This window comes from Scyliorhinus torazame, chromosome 13 (genome assembly GCF_047496885.1).
Source record: "Scyliorhinus torazame isolate Kashiwa2021f chromosome 13, sScyTor2.1, whole genome shotgun sequence".
NCBI classification, from domain to species: domain Eukaryota; kingdom Metazoa; phylum Chordata; class Chondrichthyes; order Carcharhiniformes; family Scyliorhinidae; genus Scyliorhinus; species Scyliorhinus torazame.
This window is the reverse complement of record NC_092719.1, coordinates 35,596,780-35,619,065: the sequence shown is the minus strand read 5'-3', so window position 1 is coordinate 35,619,065 and position 22,286 is coordinate 35,596,780. Positions and strand designations below refer to the sequence as shown.

General features: G+C 45.3%; 2 protein-coding genes across 2 annotated transcripts in view; one reads left to right on the top strand and one right to left on the bottom strand.

Moving 5' to 3' along the window:
• The window catches only part of ccdc146 (coiled-coil domain containing 146), a 176,333-nt gene that overhangs the window by 151,485 nt on the left and 2,562 nt on the right, over nucleotides 1-22,286 (bottom strand).
• On the top strand, nucleotides 7,707-13,866 carry fgl2a (fibrinogen-like 2a). The gene is made up of 2 exons (XM_072471337.1): nucleotides 7,707-8,395; nucleotides 11,063-13,866. Exons 1-2 carry the CDS (start codon nucleotides 7,801-7,803, stop codon nucleotides 11,764-11,766), a joined length of 1,299 nt encoding a protein of 432 aa, XP_072327438.1. The 5' UTR covers nucleotides 7,707-7,800; the 3' UTR covers nucleotides 11,767-13,866.

The following is a 22,286-nucleotide window of genomic DNA, read 5'->3' as shown; positions in this document are numbered from 1 at the left end:
ACCTGGTCCACATTCGCTGACCAATAATAATGAAGCAAGATCGGCAAAGCCAACTCCCTCTGCAGCAGGGTCCTCCACACTCTCGGCACCTTCCCGCCCATACAAAAATCCGAGATGATCGTGTCCACCTTCTGAAAAAAGGCCTTTGGTATAAAGATTGGGAGAGACTGAAAGATAAACAAGAACCTCGGCAGAATATTCATTTTCACCACTTGGACCCTCCCCGCCAATGTTAAGTGCAGTGTATTCCACCTCCTAAGATCCTCCCTGGCCTCCCCCCCAGCTTTGTTAAGTTCCACTTATGGAGCCCTGTCCATTCCCTCGTTATCTGAATCCCCAGACCTAAACCTATCCCTCGCTACCATAAATGTCATCTCCCCAAAATTAGCCCGCTGCCCCAGCTCATTCACCGGGAATACCTTGTTTTTCCCTACATTCAGTTTGTATCCCAAGATCCCTCCAAACCTCCCAGCAGGCCCATAAGCCTTCTCATACTCTCCAAAGGATCCGAAACATACAGCAAGAGGTCATCGGAATAGAGTGACATCTGATGCTCCCTCTCTCCGCTCACAATTCCCTGCAACTCTGCCGACTACCTGAGAGCCATCGCCAACGGCTCTATGGCCAGCGCAAACAGCAACGGCGACAGTGGGCACCCCTGCCTTGTACATCTGTGCAGTCAAAGCTTTGTGAGCTCATATCATTCGTCCTCACCCTCGCCCTTGGTGCCACATACTGCAACCGCGTCCATGCCACATATCTCAGCCCAAACCTTCGAACAAGTACCGCCACTCCACCCGATCAAATGCTTTCTCTACGTCTATGGATACTACCACGTCCGGTACCAGAGCCCCCAATGGGTTCATCACCACATTCAACAGCCGTCTTATATTACTCACGAGCTGCCTGCCCTTCACGAAGCCTGTTTGATCTTCTGCAACCACCCCCGGGATACAGTCTTCCATCCTCCCCGCCAACAATTTTTCCAATGCTTTCACATCCATGTTCAATGGTGATATGGGTCTATACGACCCACATTCCACCGGATCCTTCCCTTTTTTGGGGATTACTGCCTGCATCATCGTCTCTGGCAACGCCCCCTTCTCCAGTGCTTCATTAAACGTCCCCAACAATGTGTGGTGCCAGGTCCTTTGCAAATTCCTTATAAAATTCCGCCGGGTACCCATCCCGCCCAGGAGCCTTCCCCGACTTCATACCCCTGAAACTCCCTCAGCCCCAGGGGTTCCTCCAACGCCTGCCTCTTTGCTTCCTCCACCTGGGGAAGTTCCAACTCGTCCAGAAATCGCCCCATGTCCCCCTCCTCTCCCCCGGGTGCGCCTTGTAAAGTCCCTGGTAGTACTCCCTAAATGCCTCATTTATCTTCCCTGGCTCCGACACCACTTCCCCAGCCCCACTCCGTATCTTCAATATTTTCCTGGAAGCAGCCTGCTTCCACAGCTCGTGCGCAAGCATGTGACTCGCCTTCTCCCCGTACTCATATTGCACCCCTCTTGCCTTATGCAGTTGCCCTACAGCCCTCCCCGTTGACAGCATGTCAAACTGCCCCTGCAATTTTTTTCTCCTCGCCAATCCCTCCACGATGGGCACCCTTGAATATTCCCTGTCCACCTCCACTATCTCGCTCACTAGACGGTCATGTTCCGCACTCCTTTCCTTATCCGCACGAGCCGTAAACAAAATAATTTCTCACCGGACCACTGCCTTCAGTGCTTCCCAAAAAATGCCTGCGGACACCTCCCCATTCTGATTCAACTCCACAACTGATTCAAATCCCTAATCGCTAACCGCACTTTATCACAAAAACCTTCATCCGCTAACAACCCCGAATCAAACCTCCATCCCGGCCTCTGCTCTTGTCCCATTCCAAACCGAATCTCCAGTCAGTGGAGTGCATGGTTCGCGATAACTATCCGCGCATACTCTTCCCCCTCCACCCCAACCAAAATCTCCCAACTAAGTCGTCAATCCTCAAATACACCTTATGGACATGTGAAAAGAAGGAATACTCCCTTCCCCCTGGGTTCTGAAAACGCCATGGGTCCACCATACCCATCCTCTCCATAAACCCCCCCCAACCCCCTCGCCATTCGTACCCTACCCATCCACCTGGGGCTCGACCTAACCACCCTCAGCTCCAGGACACAGTTAAAATCAACTGGTGCATGGCCAAATCCAGGATCACTGCCAGCAACCCTCTCATAAAACCCATATCATCCCAATTTGAGGCATTCACATTTACCAACATTACCGGTGCCCCTTCCAATACCCCACTCACAATCACATATCTCCCAACCGGATCCGTCACCTTCTTCGCACTCACAAATCCCATTTTCTTGCTCATTAAAATCGCCACTTCCCTAGATTTTAAATCAAACCCAGAGTGAAAAACCTGCCCGACCTACCCCTGTCTTAACCTAATCTGGTCCTTCACACAGAGGTGCATCTCCTGCAGAAAGATCACCCCGCTTTCAGACTCCTGAGGTGCGCGAACACCCATGACCTTTTAACCGGCCCATTCAGTCCCTGGATGTTCCATGGTAACCAGCCTTACTGGTTACCTTACTGGAGGCTTATGCCTCCAATCCCCTCTACCGTCTGTCATCTTCCCTACTTAACTTCCGTCTCCTTAATTCCACTCTATACCTAGCCCATCCCAGATGGCCCCTTTTTCCGCCCCAGACCATGTCATCTCTCACCCCCTGTCGCAGCAACCCCCCCCACCACCCACCCCCACTTCTTCCCTTCTCCTTCCCCTTCCCAGCCACCCCTCTCAGCCTCCCCCCCCCCCAATCGCCTCACTTCCGTTCACCAGCATAACCTGCTAGCGTGGCCTCCCCTGTCCAAAGGCACCTGGTGGCTATATTCATGGTCAGGGCACTAAAGTGATTGGATGCTGCAGCAGAACGATGATGGCTTGCAGTGAGGACAGAGCAATGCTCCTCTCATCCTCGGCAATACGTTTGACTCCTGCCTGACAGAGAGCTGAACCTGTCCTGTGAATGAACGGGCTTATCATGAGGCCCAGAGACTCTGGATGATAAATCTCACCTGTTATTGCCTCCTCAGAAGTCAGGGTTTCTGGCATTTTTCTCCACCTCCCTTCAAGGTGGACAGGCTATCAACATGTTTTCATCCCTTGGCATCCTTATCACTAGAGAATACGGTCAGACAGGTGAGCCCTGAACGTTGATGTTGGGAGTTTTATCCTTCCATGGTTGAGGGAATGGCAGACTTACCATGGCTGCACAAAGAAGGTCATTCATGTTCTTCCGGAACTGTTGCCCTGTTCTCTTGCGGTTCTGCTGCAATTGTATAAGGTGTTAGTGAGGCCACACCTGGAGTATTGTGTTCAGTTTTGGTCTCCTTACTTGAGAAAGGACGTACTGGCACTGGAGGGTGTGCAGAGGAGATTCACTAGGTTAATCCCAGAGCTGAAGGGGTTGGATTACGAGGAGAGGTTGAGTAGACTGGGACTGTACTCGTTGGAATTTAGAAGGATGAGGGGGGGATCTTATAGAAACATATAAGATTATGAAGGGAATAGATAGGATAGATGCGGGCAGGTTGTTTCCACTGGCGGGTGAAAGCAGAACTTTGGGGCATAGCCTCAAAATAAAGGGAAGTAGATTTAGGACTGAGTTTAGGAGGAACTTCTTCACCCAAAGAGTTGTGAATCTATGGAATTCCTTGCCCAGTGAAGCAGTAGAGGCTCCTTCATTAAATGTTTTTAAGATAAAGATAGATAGTTTTTTGAAGAATAAAGGGATTAAGGGTTATGGTGTTCGGGCCGGAAAATGGTGCTGAGTCCACAAAAGATCAGCCATGATCTCATTGAATGGTGGAGCAGGCTCGAGGGGCCAGATGGCTTACTCCTGCTCCTAGTTCTTATGTTCTTATGGAGTGAGCTGACACTCACTATCATGGCCACTGCCTCCCAAGTGGGAATGGTGACCTTGCTTGATGGACGTCTGCATGATCGCAGGTAGAGGATGTAATTCCCCTGCTCCACCCCATCCAGGAGTTTGGCGAAGGCTCCCTCCGTGAATTGTGGTGCTGTCTTCCTGGCACTCATCCTCTTGACTGGACTTGGAACAAGTGCAGGGGAGTGCTGGGGAGGCATTTACAAGGAGTGCCGTACTGAAAACAGAGATTACGTTTTCCCAGGATGAGCATGGTTTTCCCAGGATAAGCGTGCCAAAGACAAGTTGCCAGGCTTGAATCAAGTGGAAAAAGAAAAGTTTAAGAGGCTGAATATTCAGTGGGTTTTCGGCCGGATTCTCCCTGGTTTTCTCACTAGCATTTGCCATTTTGAAAAAAACATGGTAATATTCCCCTCATCGTGGCTCAATGAAGTAACACAATGGGGTAGATTTTTCAACTTGTTGCCCAGGAATAAAGCTATTGTGAATCAGATGCCTTTCATCAGAAGTACTAAATTTTCATTTTGGAGCGATTTGTAACCGCAGTTTTGAAAATCAACCCTATTTTTTCAACACACCTCTTTCAGATTACAGCAAAATTTGGGCAATATTAATTGTTTTGTTTGTAGAAAAAAAACAAAGCAACATTTTCATCCAGCCCAAAAATCTGTATCAGATGATTTTAGATGTTCTATTCATTGTTCGAGGTGCTTAAGAGTTTCTATTTTGAGATATCTCAGTAAACCATTGGTAAATGGGAGTTTTCTTTTTTAAATGAACGTCATAATTTTTGCATAAACCACAAGAAACAAAATTGCTTGCTTCCTTAAATATCTGAATACATGAAAATTGTTAGTTTCCCATATATTTTCTCGGTTTGCAACATTTTGAAAAAAATTCTGACAGTGGCTTAGCAAATTTGTGACTTGGTGGGACTTAGCTCTTAAATAGTTTTTTTGTGCAGGGCCTGTTAAAATGTAGACTTGCACCTATGTTTCTCCAAGATTACAGAGTTTTTAGTTCTACTTGGAAACTCCCCTAAGCAGATAAAGGAAGACATTACGCAGTTCTGTCAAATCAATCACACTTGTGTATTTCTTAGCAGTCAGTTAAACTGTGACAAAGGTAAGGGCCTAAGAAGCAAGTTACTTGTCTGCCTTTTCAGTCATAGGAATATTGCATTGCTCCTGGGAAGGAGGAATCAAAGAGCACAGATCTTTCAGCGTATAGAATAACATTTCCCAACGCCTACCAATTGTATTGAATGGTACTAATAGTAAATGACAGTACGGCTTTATTAATCCAATAGAACCTCTTTAAATTGTTGTTTTGAAATCTATCCTGTTATGATCTCAGTCAGCACCAGTCACTTAAAATAGAAATCCAAAATCCTAGTTATTTACTAAAAGAATTAAGCCACAAGATTCCATGGTCTAAAAGCAGAATTTTTACTATACAAGTGTCAACAAAGCAAATACTAAATATTATCTTAGATAACATTTACTCTAAAACACAGAAGTTAAACATGAATTAACAGGTAAACTTTTGATTCATGTCATGGGAATGTCACTTTAAGAAATGTTTGTCTGCTCAAGTGGCTGCAGTGATGTCAGAGTTGTGGGTGGAGCTGAGCTCTGGCTCTGCTTTTTAATTTTGCTTTGAGGAAAAGGTTGGGTGTGTCTGTGTTTTTGGTGTCGTTTTCGTGTTGGATCTGAAGCCAGCCAAAGGTGTAATTTCGATCGCTCTGCCATTTAAAGACTATCTCTAGCTCATTTGGTGAATTCAGAGTGATAACTGCTCTCAGTAGAGAATTTAAACCTGATGTGCTTCTGTAAAAAGGATTTTTGTCTAATGGATGTTAAAAGGAAAGTTTAATGATTACTTAAGAGTGTTGTATTCTTTGGGGGGTGTATTTGAATTGATGGTTGCTAAGCTGTTCATTGTATGTTTTAAAAAGATTAACTGAGTTCATAGAATAAACATTGTTTTGCTTTAAAAATTACTTTAACATTTCTGCTGCACCACACCCGTAGAGTGGGCCTTGTGCCCCCCATACCACAATCTAGTAAAAGTTGTGCGTCAGGTGAACTCCATGATACACCTGGCACATAACATTCATTACAAACTATAAGTTACACATTAAATGGTAAATACAACTAAGATAGATCTTCAGAATTGTCTCAGCAGTCCACTCAACATTTATGTCATCAATCAATCACAATCTTTCAAAGCTCTTCCTCATGAAGAATTTCATCTCTTTTTGTGGGATGTAATCTGATCACCAGCTGAAAATGGTCACAACCAACCCTAGTGAACGATTTCATCTGCTCTGGCAGGGTAAGTCAACCTTCAGCTCACTCCAATCTCACTCTCATAATGGCATCATGCACTTAACATGTTTACACCACTCAGGGATCTCACACAGTGGGCACGATTCAGCGGGCATAAATAAAAATCCGCTTTCGGCTGTGTTTGGTGGGGAGTTCTTGCTGGTTACAGCACCAAGATTCACTCTGCTGTTCACCAGCACTTTGCTGTTTTTTGGGGTCTTGGGGAGCTTTTCCCCGTTGAGGCCACACTTGAGCAGTTTTCCTGCCAGGTCGGCACGGCCAGAGTGCCCGGTGGCACTACCAGGATGCCAGGCTGATCGGGCCAAGGCGCCTGGGTGCCAGGGAAAGTGCCAGGGCATTACTCTGTACTGACATTGACTACCCAGGATTCTCTAATGGCCTGAGAGACCCCCCCCCCCCGAGCTGTCATCACATCTGGTCCATATTTGTGGAAACCTGTGCTAAATGCACACGGTTGAGGACTCGCAGGCCAAGGCCATTGTTCCCAGGGTGAAAACGGCGCATATTTAAATATGCAGATCTGAATCACAGCCAGCGAGGGCGTGATCCAGATTGCACCAGGCAGAGTGAGCCAGGTGACTCAGGTGGCGCACTGTACTGAGCCCGATTGCACTCTAGCCAAATTTGCAGGCAGCACAAAAATAGGTGGAAAGGCAAGTTGCGAGAGGGACACAAACATTTTGCAAAGATATATTTTTTGCAGCACGGTAGCACAGTGGTTACCACAGTTGCTTCACAGCTCCAGGGTCTCAGGTTCGATTCCCGGCTTGGGTCACTGCCTGTGCGGAGTCTGCACATTTTCCCCGTGTCTGCGTGGGTTTCTTCCGGGCGCTCCAGTTTCCACCCACAGTCCAAAGATGTGCAGGTTTGGAGGATTGGCCATTCTAAATTGCCCTTAGTGTCCAAAAATGTTAGGTGGGGTTACGGGGATAAAGGGTTGAGGCATGGGGCTTAAGTAGGGTGCTCTTTCCAAGGGCCGGTGCAGACTCGATGGGCTGAATGGCCTCCTTCTGCACTGTAAATTCTATCATTCTATGATATTGATAGGTCAAGTGAGTAAAAAGTTGGCAAATGGAGAAAGTGTGTGCTTATGATGTACAAGCAATTTTTGGACATCAAACAGCATCTTTTACACCCAAACTATGCATGCCACCAAGTAGATGCTGTGGCATATTTTTCTGCAACAGGAATGTGCAGTATGCAAGTTTAAAGCAGAAAAATAACAGTGACATACTGCTAGCTCTCAAATGTTACACCATACTCTACTGTAACCGAGGCAATTTTCAAGTTACGTAGGCAGGCTTAGGAACTGTCAATATTGAAGACTGGCGGATATGATTTCACAACTGAACTGCCCATCCAGAGTATTAATATCTCTAGCAGCAAATAGCAGCTTGAGCACTAAGTTTCTGTTAGTCAGTGCTAGGGTACTGACACAGCAGTGTTATTTTGTAATAGCCTGAAAGCATTCTTGCACTTCACGGTTAGTGAAAGATTTTGCAGACATAATGAAGACTGCTTTTGCACTCCTTCTCCTAAATGTTGGATTAATACTATGCATGGAAGTTCCTGTGGGATACAAAAATACCAGCAGATTCAAGAATTCCACAGAAAGATATGCAAATGGAGCCTGCTCCCTCAAGCTGAAGCGCACAGAGTGCGATGATGAAGGTGAAGTCTGTGATTACCAGGTAAATCTTCCACCTCTCACCATTCAGCTACCCAAGCAGACACAACTCCTCACAAAGACTGTCAAACAGGTAAAAAGTCTAACAGCAACAGTAAATAAGATGAAGCGTAAGTGGCTGGAAGGAAAACAGGACGAGTCTATCCGTTATGATCAAGATACTGGAAGTACAGAGTATGGCAGAGATGGTGTCAACAGGATAACGCATTTGGAGAAAAAAATTAATAAGCAAACAAGTTTACTCCGGCAAGCCAGAAATCAAATCAATGTGCTTCAGGGTCGTTTGGAAGAGATGAGTATTCTGAATATGGACACTGTTTTGCACTACATTAACAGTGAGATTTCAAATATTAAAAGCACTGTGAATACATTGAACAACAAGTGTTATACAACTTGTGCAGCTGTAGGTCAATCAGGTAAGTTAATCAACGTGTGAAAAACAGAATTTATAAATATTACTTTTAATGCAATTAAAACAGATGTAATTTTTCCAACTTTAATGATTCCATTTATACAAAGTCAAAATTTCCTTGGTTATTCAAACTTTTGAATTACCATTTCCTTCTAAATAAACGGAAACTTGAAATGTTCCAATTATATTTTAATACACAAGTTAAACAATACCAATACTTAGATTCAAGGTACTTATCTATCCTATAAATTGAAAAGCTTTGATACCTGATAAACTGTCAGTATTAAGACTTCACAACTAGAGGCATAAAATGTAGTGATATGCATTTTGAAAAAATATTTACCATTGCATTTTTAAATTTTTAAACAGTTATTCAAGTTGTCCATATATTTAAAAATCTAATGTGATGTATTTTTAAAATCTTTACTCCCTTTCACTTTTTAAGTAAAGCTTGTTTGGCTCATTGTTCTTTCTAAATAAGCCACACTCCTAATAAACAGTAGGAATTTTCTTGTTGATCTTAGACAGTGAACTAGTGAAAAATTAAATATTTCAATAATGCATGAATTGGCCTCAGTTTAAAAACTGCATCAACTTGATTACTTTTAATATCAATTGTATTGCAAACTCTGGCTTTTTTGTAGCTTTCATCACAACAAGTATAAGTTTTTAAAAAAAATTTAGAGGACTCAATTCGTTTTTGTTAATTTAGCGTGGCCAGTTCACCCATCCTGCACATCTTTGGGTTGTGGGGGTGAGACCCAAGCAGACACAGGAGAATGTGCAAACTCCACATGGACCAGGATCGCATCCGGGTCATTGGCGCCGTGAGGCAGTGCTAACCACTGCAACACCAGGTTGCCCGACAATAAGTAAAAGTTAAAGTAAATATTTTTTAATGTAAACATTTTGCATGTCAAATTAGCATGCTATCTATTTTTAACCGTGTAATAAAAAATATAATTTCTGTAGAGACGCTGAGACAGGTTTTCTTACCAAATACTTCTATGTAATTGTCTTGCTCCAATCCCTAATTTTCATACACCTTGAGTGGGATTCTCCGAGCCTCCATGCCAAAATCACGATCGGCGCGGGAGCGGAGAATGGGCGTTGACGCCAAAATTCAGCACAACGCCGCACCCGTGATTCATGCGCACGGTCCACGCGGCGCGGGTAGGGGGCCATTGACAGAGGCCCCCCCCCCCGCGATTCTCCGACGAAAACTGGCCCAGTTCCCGACGGCGTGGTTCGAACCATATTTTGCCTGTCGGGAACGGCCAATGGCGGTTGCAGTCAGTCCGCGGCCGCCCTGGTGGGGGCGGGGGTATCTTTCACCTGGGGGGGGGGCCTCAGGGACGGCCAGGCTAGCGATCGGGGGCCACCGATCCGCGGGCACATGCGATCTCAGGGAGGGTCTATATTTTCGGGGCCGCTCCGCGGTGCGCGGACACCCGACCGAAGTGCAGGGCCCTGTATCTGCAGCCAGAGCTTCAAGAAAGTCCAGAGTGAAACGCCCGCGTTTTGATGCTGGAGTGGGGACATTGTGCCTGCCTGGCGACCAGAGAATCCTGCCCGAGGTCAATGAACTTTACTGTGGCGATTTTGCAGCGGGCAGGGCAGAAGAATCCAGCCCAATCTTAGGGCCTGATTTCAATTTATGGCATGATTCATGTAGACAAGAAGGGTGGTGACCTGGGAGATTGCATTCTCCAGACTTCCCTACATTGGTCCTATCTTAAAACTTCCAGGCAACATCGCATGTTAGGCAGGAGCAAAAAAAATTAATAAAAGCATTAAAAAATAAACAAATGACTAAGAAGGAATGGGCATGCACATTGCTTTTGCTGAAGTTCAGTTAGCTAGTGGTTATTGTAATGTTCAAACTTCAGCTGTGAAGCATAATCATACACACTCTCTCTTTACAAATTAAATGCTTGCCCTTCAGATTAACTGTGGAATTAAACTATTAATATCAAAGAATATTTTGAGGCACAGAAACACCAAATTGCATCCATCGCATCCTGTTTCTATTTAATTGTGGAAACTTCCTTTTTTGCTTTTTCCCACATGCAGGAGTCCAATCATACTCATATTAAAGAGCTATCCTTATCCTTAATATGGTTATCAATTATTTTGTTTTTTTGCAAACATACAAATACTCATATTGAAAGGACATAACTTGTTTGTCTCCCTCCACAGCAAAATAATGTTTGTGAAACATGTTTTCATGAATACTATACTCTTTTAAAACCACAGAAATAGGGAAGTAGTTAACCAACATTACACTTACTGTAAAAAATGAATCGCACAATGTTATTGTTAGTAAAAACGGAACAAACATGCAATTTGACCAAATTGTGTTACTCATCCTTGCTTGCTTTCCAAATCATTTATTTTGGAAAGCAGAATTCTTATAATTTAAAGCACAGCTAAAGCATCGATCACTGTAAATTAAACGTTTCCTTGAGAATTTTTAAAGATCTGACAGAACTATTTGTTTAAATATTTGTAATCAAACATTTCTCTTTTCTCACTGCATTGAATTCAATGTTGTGAAAGATTAGCAGTAATACATATCTATTAATAGTTAAACAATTCAAGCTGGTATGAATTAATTCATCTTTTGATATAATAGGCGAAGTTACTAACCTAGTTCTATACTTGTTTTCAGTGGTACTATGGGCTCCTCAAGATTGTTCAGATTATTACAAATTAGGACATCGGAAAAGTGGCATCTATGAAATTGCCAAAGGCTCTAATAAAAGTTTTTCAGTTTATTGTGATATGGAAACTCTGAAAGGCGGATGGACAGTTCTGCAGTCTCGCAAAGATGGCAGTGTCGATTTTAATCGCACCTGGGCAGAGTACAAAAATGGTTTTGGGAACCTATCAACAGAATTTTGGCTGGGAAATGACAAAATATATCTTTTGACAAAATACAAGGAAATGGTCTTGAGAATTGAATTTGAAGACTGGAACAGTGTCAAAAAATATGCCTCATACAATCAATTCTCCATTGATGATGAAGATCACTATTATCGCCTGTCTGTTAATGGTTATTCTGGCACAGCTGGTGATGCACTCCATAACGGCAAGAATTATAACCATGATCAAAACTACTTCACCACCAAAGACAAAGACAATGATAATTACCCTTTGGGTAACTGTGGGACCTATTATAGCTCTGGCTGGTGGTTTGATGCTTGCTTGTCTGCCAATCTCAATGGCAAATATTATAAAAAGCTCTACAAAGGCATACAAAATGGTATTTTTTGGGGCACTTGGTACACTGTAGCACGTGAAACTCTGAATGGCTACCGCCATTCTTTCAAGTCAGTAAGAATGCTCATCAGGCCTAAAGCATTTGAGCCCTAGGGACGTGCCAACAATAAAAGTTTCAAAAAGATTCTAAAAATGCTACTGAGAGGTTTCTCTATGCAAATGCTTAATCTATAACGCCCAGCTCTATTTTCTATAATTTCCGATAAACCCACGACTACTTCTATGATGTCAATCATAGGTGAGTCAAAGCTTCCTTCAGACAAACACTGGGAAGACTGAAGCCATCATTTCCTACCTCACCATAAACTTTGGTCCTTTACCACCAACTCAAATCGTATTCCTAACTACTGACTCAGGGTGAACCAGATTGTGCAAAACCTTCATGTCCTGCTTCATTCAGCACTAAGTTTCAAACTCCTCATATGAAGACCATTTCCTTGAACCGTTAACTCTGTTTTTCACTCCACCGATTCCTCCTAATCTGATGTGTATTACCAATATTTTCTGTTTTTATTTCAGATTTTCAGATTCCACAATATTTAGTTTTTGCTTCAAAACCCATTTCTTCTTCATCACTGATTCTGCTTATTTCCACCTCTGCCTTAATCTCCAGAATCTAATGTCACCACAATGTCCTGCATACTTTTGTCATCTCTTTGAGTTCAGTTCTTCAAAAGCTCCTGGCTGATTTCCCATCCTCCGAGTTACATTAACTACAACTCGTCAAAATGCCAGTATTTGTATTCAGTTGCATACTAGATCTTAATCACCTATTGCCTTGTCCTTGTTGATCTACATTAGTTCCTGCTCCTCCAATGTATTGAATTTAAAATCCCGCTACTCACCTTGAGCTCACTCCAAGGCCTTGCTCTGCTGTACCTTTTAACTTATAGCCTCTCCAACACCTTTCATTTTTCTGACTATCCTCCTGCGCATTCCCTCTGTCACTTTTCCCTAATATTGATTGCAGTTTCTTTAGCAGTCTCAGAACTTACTCCCTGAACAACACTGTCTCTCCACGTCGCTCATCTTTTAAAAATTTCTCAATACCACATCTTTTCAACCAATCTTTCAGTCATCTGTCTATGTTTCAACATCTGTTCTTTATACCTACGAAAAACATCCTGAAACATTAAATGAGATATCTAAGCAAATTCTTGTAAGAAGAGAAAAGAATATGTAAAATAAATATATGTATATGTGGGTTAAAGTATTTCTACTGGTTATTAATCAGTGTAGTTGAGGTGCAACAGGTACTGGTTGTACGCCAAACAATGAAACAGGGCCCCAAGCTCCAATTTTAGGTATGCCTTGGGCCTCACAGTTGGGGTGTAGGCTGCCTACGCAGCTCTGAATTTCACCATAAATGAGTCCAAATTAATTTTTATATCTAGTCTTTTTGTTATAAAGTTAGAGTACCCAATTTATTTTTTCCACTTAAGGGGCAATTTAGCGGTGACAATTCACCTACCCTGCACATCTTTTTGATTTGTGGGGGTGTGATCCACGCAGACACAGAGAGAATGTACAAACTCCACACGGACAGTGACCCGGGGCTGGGATCCATCCTTGTCTTTTTAAGGAGCTGGATGGAAATAATTAGAGAATATCTATTTTTATTCCTTTTTGAAGCATTTCAGCGAAATAATTACATCGGCTTTTCAATTAAAAATAATTCCATAAGAAATTTTGCAAAAATTACTTTCAAGAGGTATACTGTAAATGCTGATTAATCATTTCATAACTTCAACATTCTTTGAAAGCAGATAGGAATTTAATTAACTGTGCTATATTAATGATTAACATTGATTATTTTAGCTTTAAGTATACTTTTCTACTAGCTACACCTATTATTTTAGCTTTAAGTATATTCTTCTACTAGCTACACCTAATATCGTATGTTATTGGAATGCTCATCCAATGTTAAACCTATTAATTTGCACAAATTACTCAGCAGTTTAATGGTAGGGCCAGAGATTTGTAACACTGTAAGCTTGCCTAATTATTAGAAGAGTGCCACTAAAAGAATCGAAATAACTGCACTGTACAACATTTGAAAGATGTATAAAAAAAAGATTAACTTGGATATTAACTATTCTCATTATGATGTATTTACCATAAGCACTGAGACCGGTTATAAACTCTGTAAAACTGATCAAAACAAATTCCTATAATAAAGCAAACAATATTCAATACTGGTATGTATGTGGTTTATTTCATTTACATACATGTTATTTCAGAGCAGTGAGTTCTCCTTGTATCCTGTAGCCATGTAAAATGGCTGACTCCCGATTAGAATGGCCAAACCCAGATTTAAAATGGCGAACGGAAGAGGCTGATGGGAAAATCAGCCAACAGGACTCAAACAGACAGCTGCAGGTAAAACAGTGTATTCGCCTCTGGAGAAGCCAGACCAAACCGATACCTGCAGCCATCAACATAACAACACTCCAGCCATCTGCATATTAAGCAGCAATCCCCGGGAACAATTGATACAAAATAGACACACAAAGCCGACCCAGACCTTTCGGTGCCGGCAGGAGCTGACACAAAGAGAGGTAAACGACCACCCCTCGATTAAGGAATCGCTCCAGCATTGGAGAATATCGAACCAAGTGATTGGGACCAAGTCCAATCACTTGGAACCAGGTACAAGGTCCGCCCCGAGAGGCGGGAAGCCCCTGGGGACTATAAGAATAGGGGCCAAGTTCAAATCGACCCTTCTTCTCCTCCCGGCTGCAGCACCCCCTTCTTCTCCTCTCCGCACCCTTCGAGACCCTTGCTGAAAGAAAATGTAAGTTTTACTCCAACGATCGCTACCAGAGAGACACTCCTGACTATCGACTTGTACCAGCTTTTGAATCCCGAAGGCTCAGAACCCATTCGAAAGGCCATTCGTTTCTCTGACCTGGTGGGCCATTTCCAAAGTTAAGTATTGGCCTGTTAGTGGTAGGAAGTAGTTTAGAAGTAGAATTATTGTGTAAGTATTAATTGCTGTATATAATAAATGAGCGTTAATTTAACTCTTACTAAGCGATGTGTCGGATTATTAATCATTACTCGGACTTGAACCACGAGGCGGTATCAGAAAGATACCTGGCGACTCAAGAGCAAAGGTGACAGAATTAGAGCAAATAAACTAAGGCTAAAATGAGCAACATTTTGGCGACATCCTGATGGGACCCGATCTAGAAGTGGAAAACCACTCCGGGAGAACCCAAGCAATTTGAATTAGAATCCAAATGGAACCAGAAAACCACAAGTATTCAAGCAGTTCTGATTAATAGTCATAATTCGGGAGTGTATGCATGCATGCGTATCTAACAGGGCTATAAGGTAAAACTGATAGATTTTTGTTGCGTCAAAACTGTCGGAAGTCTGTATTTTCGGAAAATAGCGAAAGCCATACCCACATTTATGACACCGCCTTAGCCCCCTGTTCCAAATTTAAACGAAGCAGTCGGTTAGGAAAGATGGTCATGCAGGCAATGCAGCGCCTCATGAACCCTGAGGAATTTGCGGTCGCAGCGACCAGCAGCAGTAGAGTGGGACAGTGTCCCATTTGGGAGGAGGAAATCTGGAAATATCTCAAAGGCAAAGGATGGCCCCTGTGGAATGATTTCTGCGATAATGACGAATCAGGTCCTGGAAGTATAGGGCATACTTGGTGGGAGAACATGAGTGAGATACATAAAAAGAGCTTAGCGAAAGCTCGCAAGCCGATGGCAATCGTGTCCTGTTTGGCACAAATGCGAAGCACAGAGGAGGTCGTCAAGACGCTTCGCAAACAAGTAGAGGGCATACATCGGATGAGTAAAGTCGAAGTAAGCGAGGTTGAGAAAGAGAATTTAGAGTTAAGGAGGAAATTGGCAGCAAAGGATGAAGAGGTGGCTGACGCCAAACGGGGTCACCAGTCCTGTCTGGCGCATTTAAGCAGTTTCCAATCACAGTATGAAAAGGCCTATCAGGACACGCAACGTGCAGTCCTGGTAAGGAAAGAGACAGAAAAGCAGGTGGAGACGCTACAGAAACAATGCAGTGATCTCAAGGCAGCCTTGAGAGCACTCCACGCTGCCACCACAGAACAAAGACAGAGCAGCATAGATCATGCAAAGTGCCGGAAGCAGACTGCAGACCTGCAATCACTGCTTTCTGTTCAGAAAGGATTTCAGGAAACCTTTGGGGAAAAGTTAGACCAGGAAGACGGCTTTGGGGAAAAGTTAGACCAGGAAGACGGCCCTGATTGGGAAGAGTTACAAGAAACAGCGCAGAGATATGTTCAGGGAACATGTGCGCAGGGAAAGGCCCAAAGGAGAAAAGCACCCCAACCTCCCACACAGCAGGTAGGTCAGGCTCCAATGAACCCTATAACCACCCACCGCACAGCCATATCGGACGATGCGGAATACCTATATTCCACCCCCTTAACAGTGACCCAATTACGGGACGCGTGTGCAAAGATCACACCGTTCCTCCCCGCCGCAGACCCCCACCATTTCTTTGCCACAGTTAGACATCAGGCGAACATGTACGGCCTGGATGAGAGAGAGCATGTAAAGCTCATGGTTCTAAGTTTAGATCCATCGGTAGCAGCAGCCCTTCCCGACCCACAGAATGTAGGAGGAGGCACCCTTGCAGAAATGCATACTGCGATCCTGGATGCGATCGGGTATAACCGGGGTGACCCCGTAGATGGCCTAAATAAATGTAGGCAGAAGAAATCTGAGCACCCCACAGCGTTCGCTGGATGCCTGTGGATTCACTTCGCAGCAGTCTTTGGAGACGTAGACCGTGCCCATTTGTCCCCGACAATATGGCCAAATGGATCCGCACCCTTATCTCCCATGCCACAGATGCAGGGCAGAATGCCTGTACTAGTTATGATCCCTCGGAAGAGGCCCATAACGAGAAGTGGGTAGTTAAAAGATTGTCCCACGTTTGGGAGCAATCTGTTCAGAGTAAACCCACAGCTAAAAACACCGAAGAAAAGCAAGCCGCCGCAGACATGCAGGCAGTAAAAGCAACACATCACAACCCTGCCTGGGTAAATGAGGGAAAGAACAGCCCCCCACCCAAGTCACAAGAGTGTTACAACTGTGGACAGTTGGGACATTTCGCGAAAGAGTGCAATGCCCCTATAAAAAGCCAGAGAGAGCCCAACAGACAGGCACTCTGATTAAGAAAAAGACAGAACCCATCCATAGCGTTAGCGCCCGTTCGGATCAGACGGACTTGACCGGAACGGACTGACGGTGTACTCCCCCAGTTGGGTCTGCGACACCCTTTGGGATAGGTCAGGATGACCCGTAGTCGCATCGAAAATTCGGGGACAGCCTATCGAATTTCTTTGGGACACAGGAGGGTCCCGCACCACCATAAATTCCTCCACCCTATTTCAAAAAGACACGTGGCCCACTACAGCCACTATCACCCTCAGCAGCTTTACAGGCCACTCACAGCAGGGACACATCACAGCCCCTGTACCCATTCAAATAGGAACCATCACCACCAAACACCCCGTAGTTTTAGTAGACCTGCCCCACACAGTAGAACACATCCTGGGAATTGACTTCATGAATTCCCACCACCTTTCATTCGATCCAGTCAACCAGTGTATCTGGAAGATGGTAAAATCCGCTAGAGCCCCCACAACGCTCAACATAGGGGAATCCATGAACAAAATTAGCGCCATAGGCGAATTTTGGGTCAACCCGACCACGCTTAGTACGGACAAGCTGGTTAGGGCAGTTCTGCAAAAGAACAGGGCAGCATTCGTGACCCACAAGCACGACTGTGGACGGATGACTGGCTCCGTACAAGTAACAGGACCTGACCCTAGACCCCCAAAACAATATGGATTTCCCCAAGAGGCAGAGGGAGAAATCTTAAAAGTTATAGAAAGCTTATTAGAGCAGGGCGTACTTAGATCAGTAGCCTCCACTAATAATGCCCCGATTTGGCCAGTGAGAAAGCCCGATGGATCATGGCGGCTGACCATTGATTATCGGGAGCTCAACAAAGTTACCCCCGCAGCAGCCCCCACCGTAGCAACAAGTCCCGAGACCATGCTCAAGCAGGGACTCAATTCCCAATTCTTTATGGTTTTGGACATCAGTAATGGATTCTGGTCCATTCCATTGGCAAAGGCGTGCCAGTTCAAATTTGCCTTCACCTTTAAAGCACAGCAGTACACGTGGACATGCCTGCCGCAAGGATTCGACAACTCTCCCTCCATTTTCCACCGACAGCTGGCAAATGGACTAGTGAAATTTTCTCGCCCCAAATGTCTGGTACAGTATGTAGACAACCTACTACTGCAGACAGACACCAAGGAAGAGCACATTGAGCTTCTGTCCGAACTCCTGGAACTATTACACGCAATCGGTTGTAAAGTCAACCCCAAAAAGGCCCAGATTTTGGAAGAAAAGGTGATATATTTGAGAACAATTATCACGCACGGTAAATGCGAGATCGAGCATAAAAGAATTGACTCGATCGCTAAATTGCCCCTTCCCCAGAACGTTTCAGTCCTCCGGTCGTTTTTAGGACTGGTTGGCTACTGCCGAAACCACATTGACTGTTTCGCCAGCAAGGCAGCGCCCCTCTCAGACCTCCTAAAGAAAGGAGCCTCCTGGGAATGGCTTCCGCAGCATACGGATGCGGTGGACTTGTTAAAACAGGCACTCATAGCTGCCCCTGCACTACAGGTTCCAGACCCGCTTTCCCCTTACGCCATAGAGGTAGCAACCACAGACCGCACCCTTTCAGCCGTGCTCCTGCAGGAACGGCATGACCAGTTAAGACCCGTGGCTTACGCCTCCCGACTTTTAGATGCTATGGAGCAGGGATTTTCAGCCTGTGAGAAGAACCTGCTCGCAGTTTTTTGGGCAGTCCAGTACTTTTCCTATATTACCGGACTGAACCCCATCACCATTCTGACCGAACACACCCCCACCCAACTTTTACTGGACGGACGACTCAAGGACGGTACCGTCAGTCAAATAAGAGCAGCCAGATGGACCCTTCTCTTGCAGGGATGGGACATCACAGTAAAACGGACAAAGACACACACCTACTTAGCCGACAATTTACAGTACCCCGGAACCCCCATGAATGTGAGATCATCTCTCCACACCATAACACAGGCCCCTTTTATAGCTAAAACACCCCATAGAAAGATAGGAAATTCAACTCATAGCCCCCCCGCACACGGACACGTGTGAACCCATTAAGATTTATGTGGATGGATCTTCCACAGTCTTGGATGGGCAGCGCATAACAGGTTGCGGGATCTATGTTGAGGACGCGCAGGGACGTGCCTTCGAGGAAATAACGTTAAAACTACCCGGACACTTAGGCGCGCGGGCAGCAGAGCTTGCGGCCATCGCTTACATCGTTGAGCACCCAGATTCCTTCCCCAGCCCAGCAGACATATACTCGGACAGCCTCTATGTCTGTAACAGCCTCACAGAATTTCTGCCCCTGTGGGAAGCAAGAGAATTTGTTTCCGCAGATGGGAAACCCCTCCCCTCAGCCCCATTACTCCACCATATTTTAGAGAAAGCCCAGAACAGGACTTTTGGGATCATAAAAGTCCGCAGCCACCATCGTTCCTCCCCCCCTGGAAATGTAAAAGCCGGCGCACTGGCTAAGGCAGGTTCCAGACATGGGTATTTTTGGAAACCCCCCGAAAGCGCGCCAGTGAGTGCAGTTCAGGTCACACAGACTAGAATCGAGGATCTAGTAGAGGCCCAGAAGCAGGACAGCAATCTCGCGGAGATTGTGAAAGGAAAGTTTCCAGCCTCCTACGAGAGGTTCAGAAATACGCTGACCACACATGACGGTGTGGTGTTAAAGGACACCCTTTATGTAGTTCCTGAACAGGACAGGAACCAATTGATTTGTTTGTTCCATGACGGTCATGGACATCAGGGAATCGATCCCACTACAGCCCATCTCAAACAGCTTTGTTGGTGGCCAAATCTAAAGGAAATGTAAGCCATTACATAGAAAATTGCCTTATCTGTGCGCAGAATAACCCCGACAGATATGCCAAAAAGGCCCAACTCAGCCACACCCGACCCGTTAACGGCCCCTGGACTAACCTCCAGATTGATTTTTTAGGTCCATTGCCCCCTTGCAGGAATGGCTATAAATATGTACTTGTGGTCATAGACACATTTACAAAATGGGTGGAAGCATTTCCAGCCCGCACAAACACTGCAAAAACCACAGCCAAGATTCTAACCCACCACATCTTTACAAGATGGGGACACCCCCGCAGCATTGAATCGGACCAAGGCTCTCATTTTACGGGACGTGTCATGCAGAACGTCCTCACGATATTTGGCATCACCCAAAAATTCCACATAGCATACCACCCACAGTCGAGTGGTATCGTGGAGCGCATGAATCGGACCCTAAAAACCACCCTCAGAAAAATGGTCCAGCAGAACAACACCACTTGGGACTCAGTCCTCCCTTTTGCGTTGATGTTTTTGCGTAACACTATTTCTACATCCACAGGTTACACCCTACACACTCTCATGGCCGGACGCCCCATGAAAGGGACAGAATACTGGTTAGGTTTAGACCTGACCAGCCCCAAAGTGACGGCCCTCACACACGAGAAAGACGTGGAGCAATTAGTTGCAAATGTAAAAACGGCTCAGTTAGCAGCCACAGTAAAATTGGACACCAAAAAGAAACAGAGCAAGGCTTGTTTCGATAAGACTGTGCATGCAACGGAGTACGATATTGGACAGCAAGTGATGCTGTCTGTATATAACCCCAGCACATTCCTGTCACCAAAATACTCGGGTCCGTATTCCATTGCGGATAAAGTAAGCCCATCCGTTTACAAAATAAAGTACCCCAATGGTAAGACTGCGTGGTTTCATATAAACCAGTTAAAGGCTTATGGAACACAGTCGAACCACGCACACCACGTCATGCTTGACGCAGCAGACCACACCCCACCCACAGCCAACGTAACCCGACCAACCCCCACCACGTCCAGCCCAGCCACGGACTCGACCTCGACTCCACCCCCGAAATATACACTCCGCCCCGGAACGCCCACAGACTGCAGCAGCAGAGACAGCGACTGTGACTCGGACGATAGCCACAGCACACCTCCCTACTATCCCCATGCAACCGGACCCACACCCAGCGACTCAGACTACGATCAAAGTGATCCCTTACTGATCACTTTTCTAAATAAACCCCACCACCGACCACCGAACCACACGGACGACCCCGATTTTGTCCCCACACAACTCGACACAAATTATTGGCACCGCGACAACGCCTACAGACTCGTTCGCAACGACGAGAGCAACCCCAACTCACACCAAGCAGCCCTTTCAGCCCTAATCCACTCCAGAGTTTGGCACCTGGGAGAAGGTGACGACCTCGGGTCTGACTCCCAAACCGCCAACCCCTTTGCGACCCTGTTCGCAACCGAGAACTGAGGTGTCCACATGATGTTTTAAAGGAACCGCTTGGGAAAAGTGTTGTCCTTCCTGATGGAACCTGCAGAAAGTTTTATGTTGTTAGTAAGTTTGTTTAATGTTGTTTGTCCGACAGGAGAATTTTTCCACACGCTTGTTCAGCGGAAGTAACTTATCTGCAGATACCTGGTCAACAGACCACACGCTTGTTCAGTGGAACTAGCTTTTCAGCTGATACTTGTTCGGGTACCAGACGCCCGATCGTAACTGCCCTTCTGGTTCGAAGGATAGAACCACTATGGCAGCCCCACCACGATGACTACATTTTTGCCCGTTCTTGTCGGTTGCTCAGGCAGTGGAGAAACGGCGCGAGACCCGCCCGGCCTGAGGACCCCCCCGCTGGTCAACCACGCTCGGGTAGGGGAGATACGGCATTGGTAGCCGCCCTACCCGGGGACTCCATCCAAATCTTACCCGTCGCGGCCCATACGCACCTCATTTGACATTTTTTATTTCAAAAAGTTTTTGTTTGTTTAGGTAACCTTTAGGTTGCCGCCATCTGCTATTTACATCCTGGAACATTTGGATGATAAATCAGCACTGGTTCATGATTGGGAAGTGTGCCGTGTCCTAAAATTTGTTTTTGGAAATAAATGAGGAAGTCACACATAGTGACCAATTATAAAGGGAGTAATTGGCACCAAAGGACAGACACACTAGCATACCGGATATTAAACAAAGGTAGTTACAGATACTATGCTTGTTTCTACAGAACTCCAGAAGCTCCAGGACCGGAGAAAATAAAGAGAACACAAAGAAAGAAAAGGAAAGAGGACAGCCATGAGGACTTCCTTCATCGTGATCAACATTTTACTTTTGGACATTTGGTTGCGCGGGAACGCGAACCCCATGGCTTCAAACCTCCCAGCCGTTAATGTTTCACTGCCCCGCAGTACCCAAAGCCCAGTCACCAGCGACACTGCATCATCCTGGTGTGTCAGGTTCATAACCTGGTACTCCCTGTCCTACGTGATCGAAACACTGTTAGCATTGGCGATACACTGCTGTGTAGAGCAGACTATGTACCTACGTAAATGGAGAAGGAGAGCCTACCGCACTCGAACCCCGGTATATAGGATCAGATCCCCTATATTCGGTTAC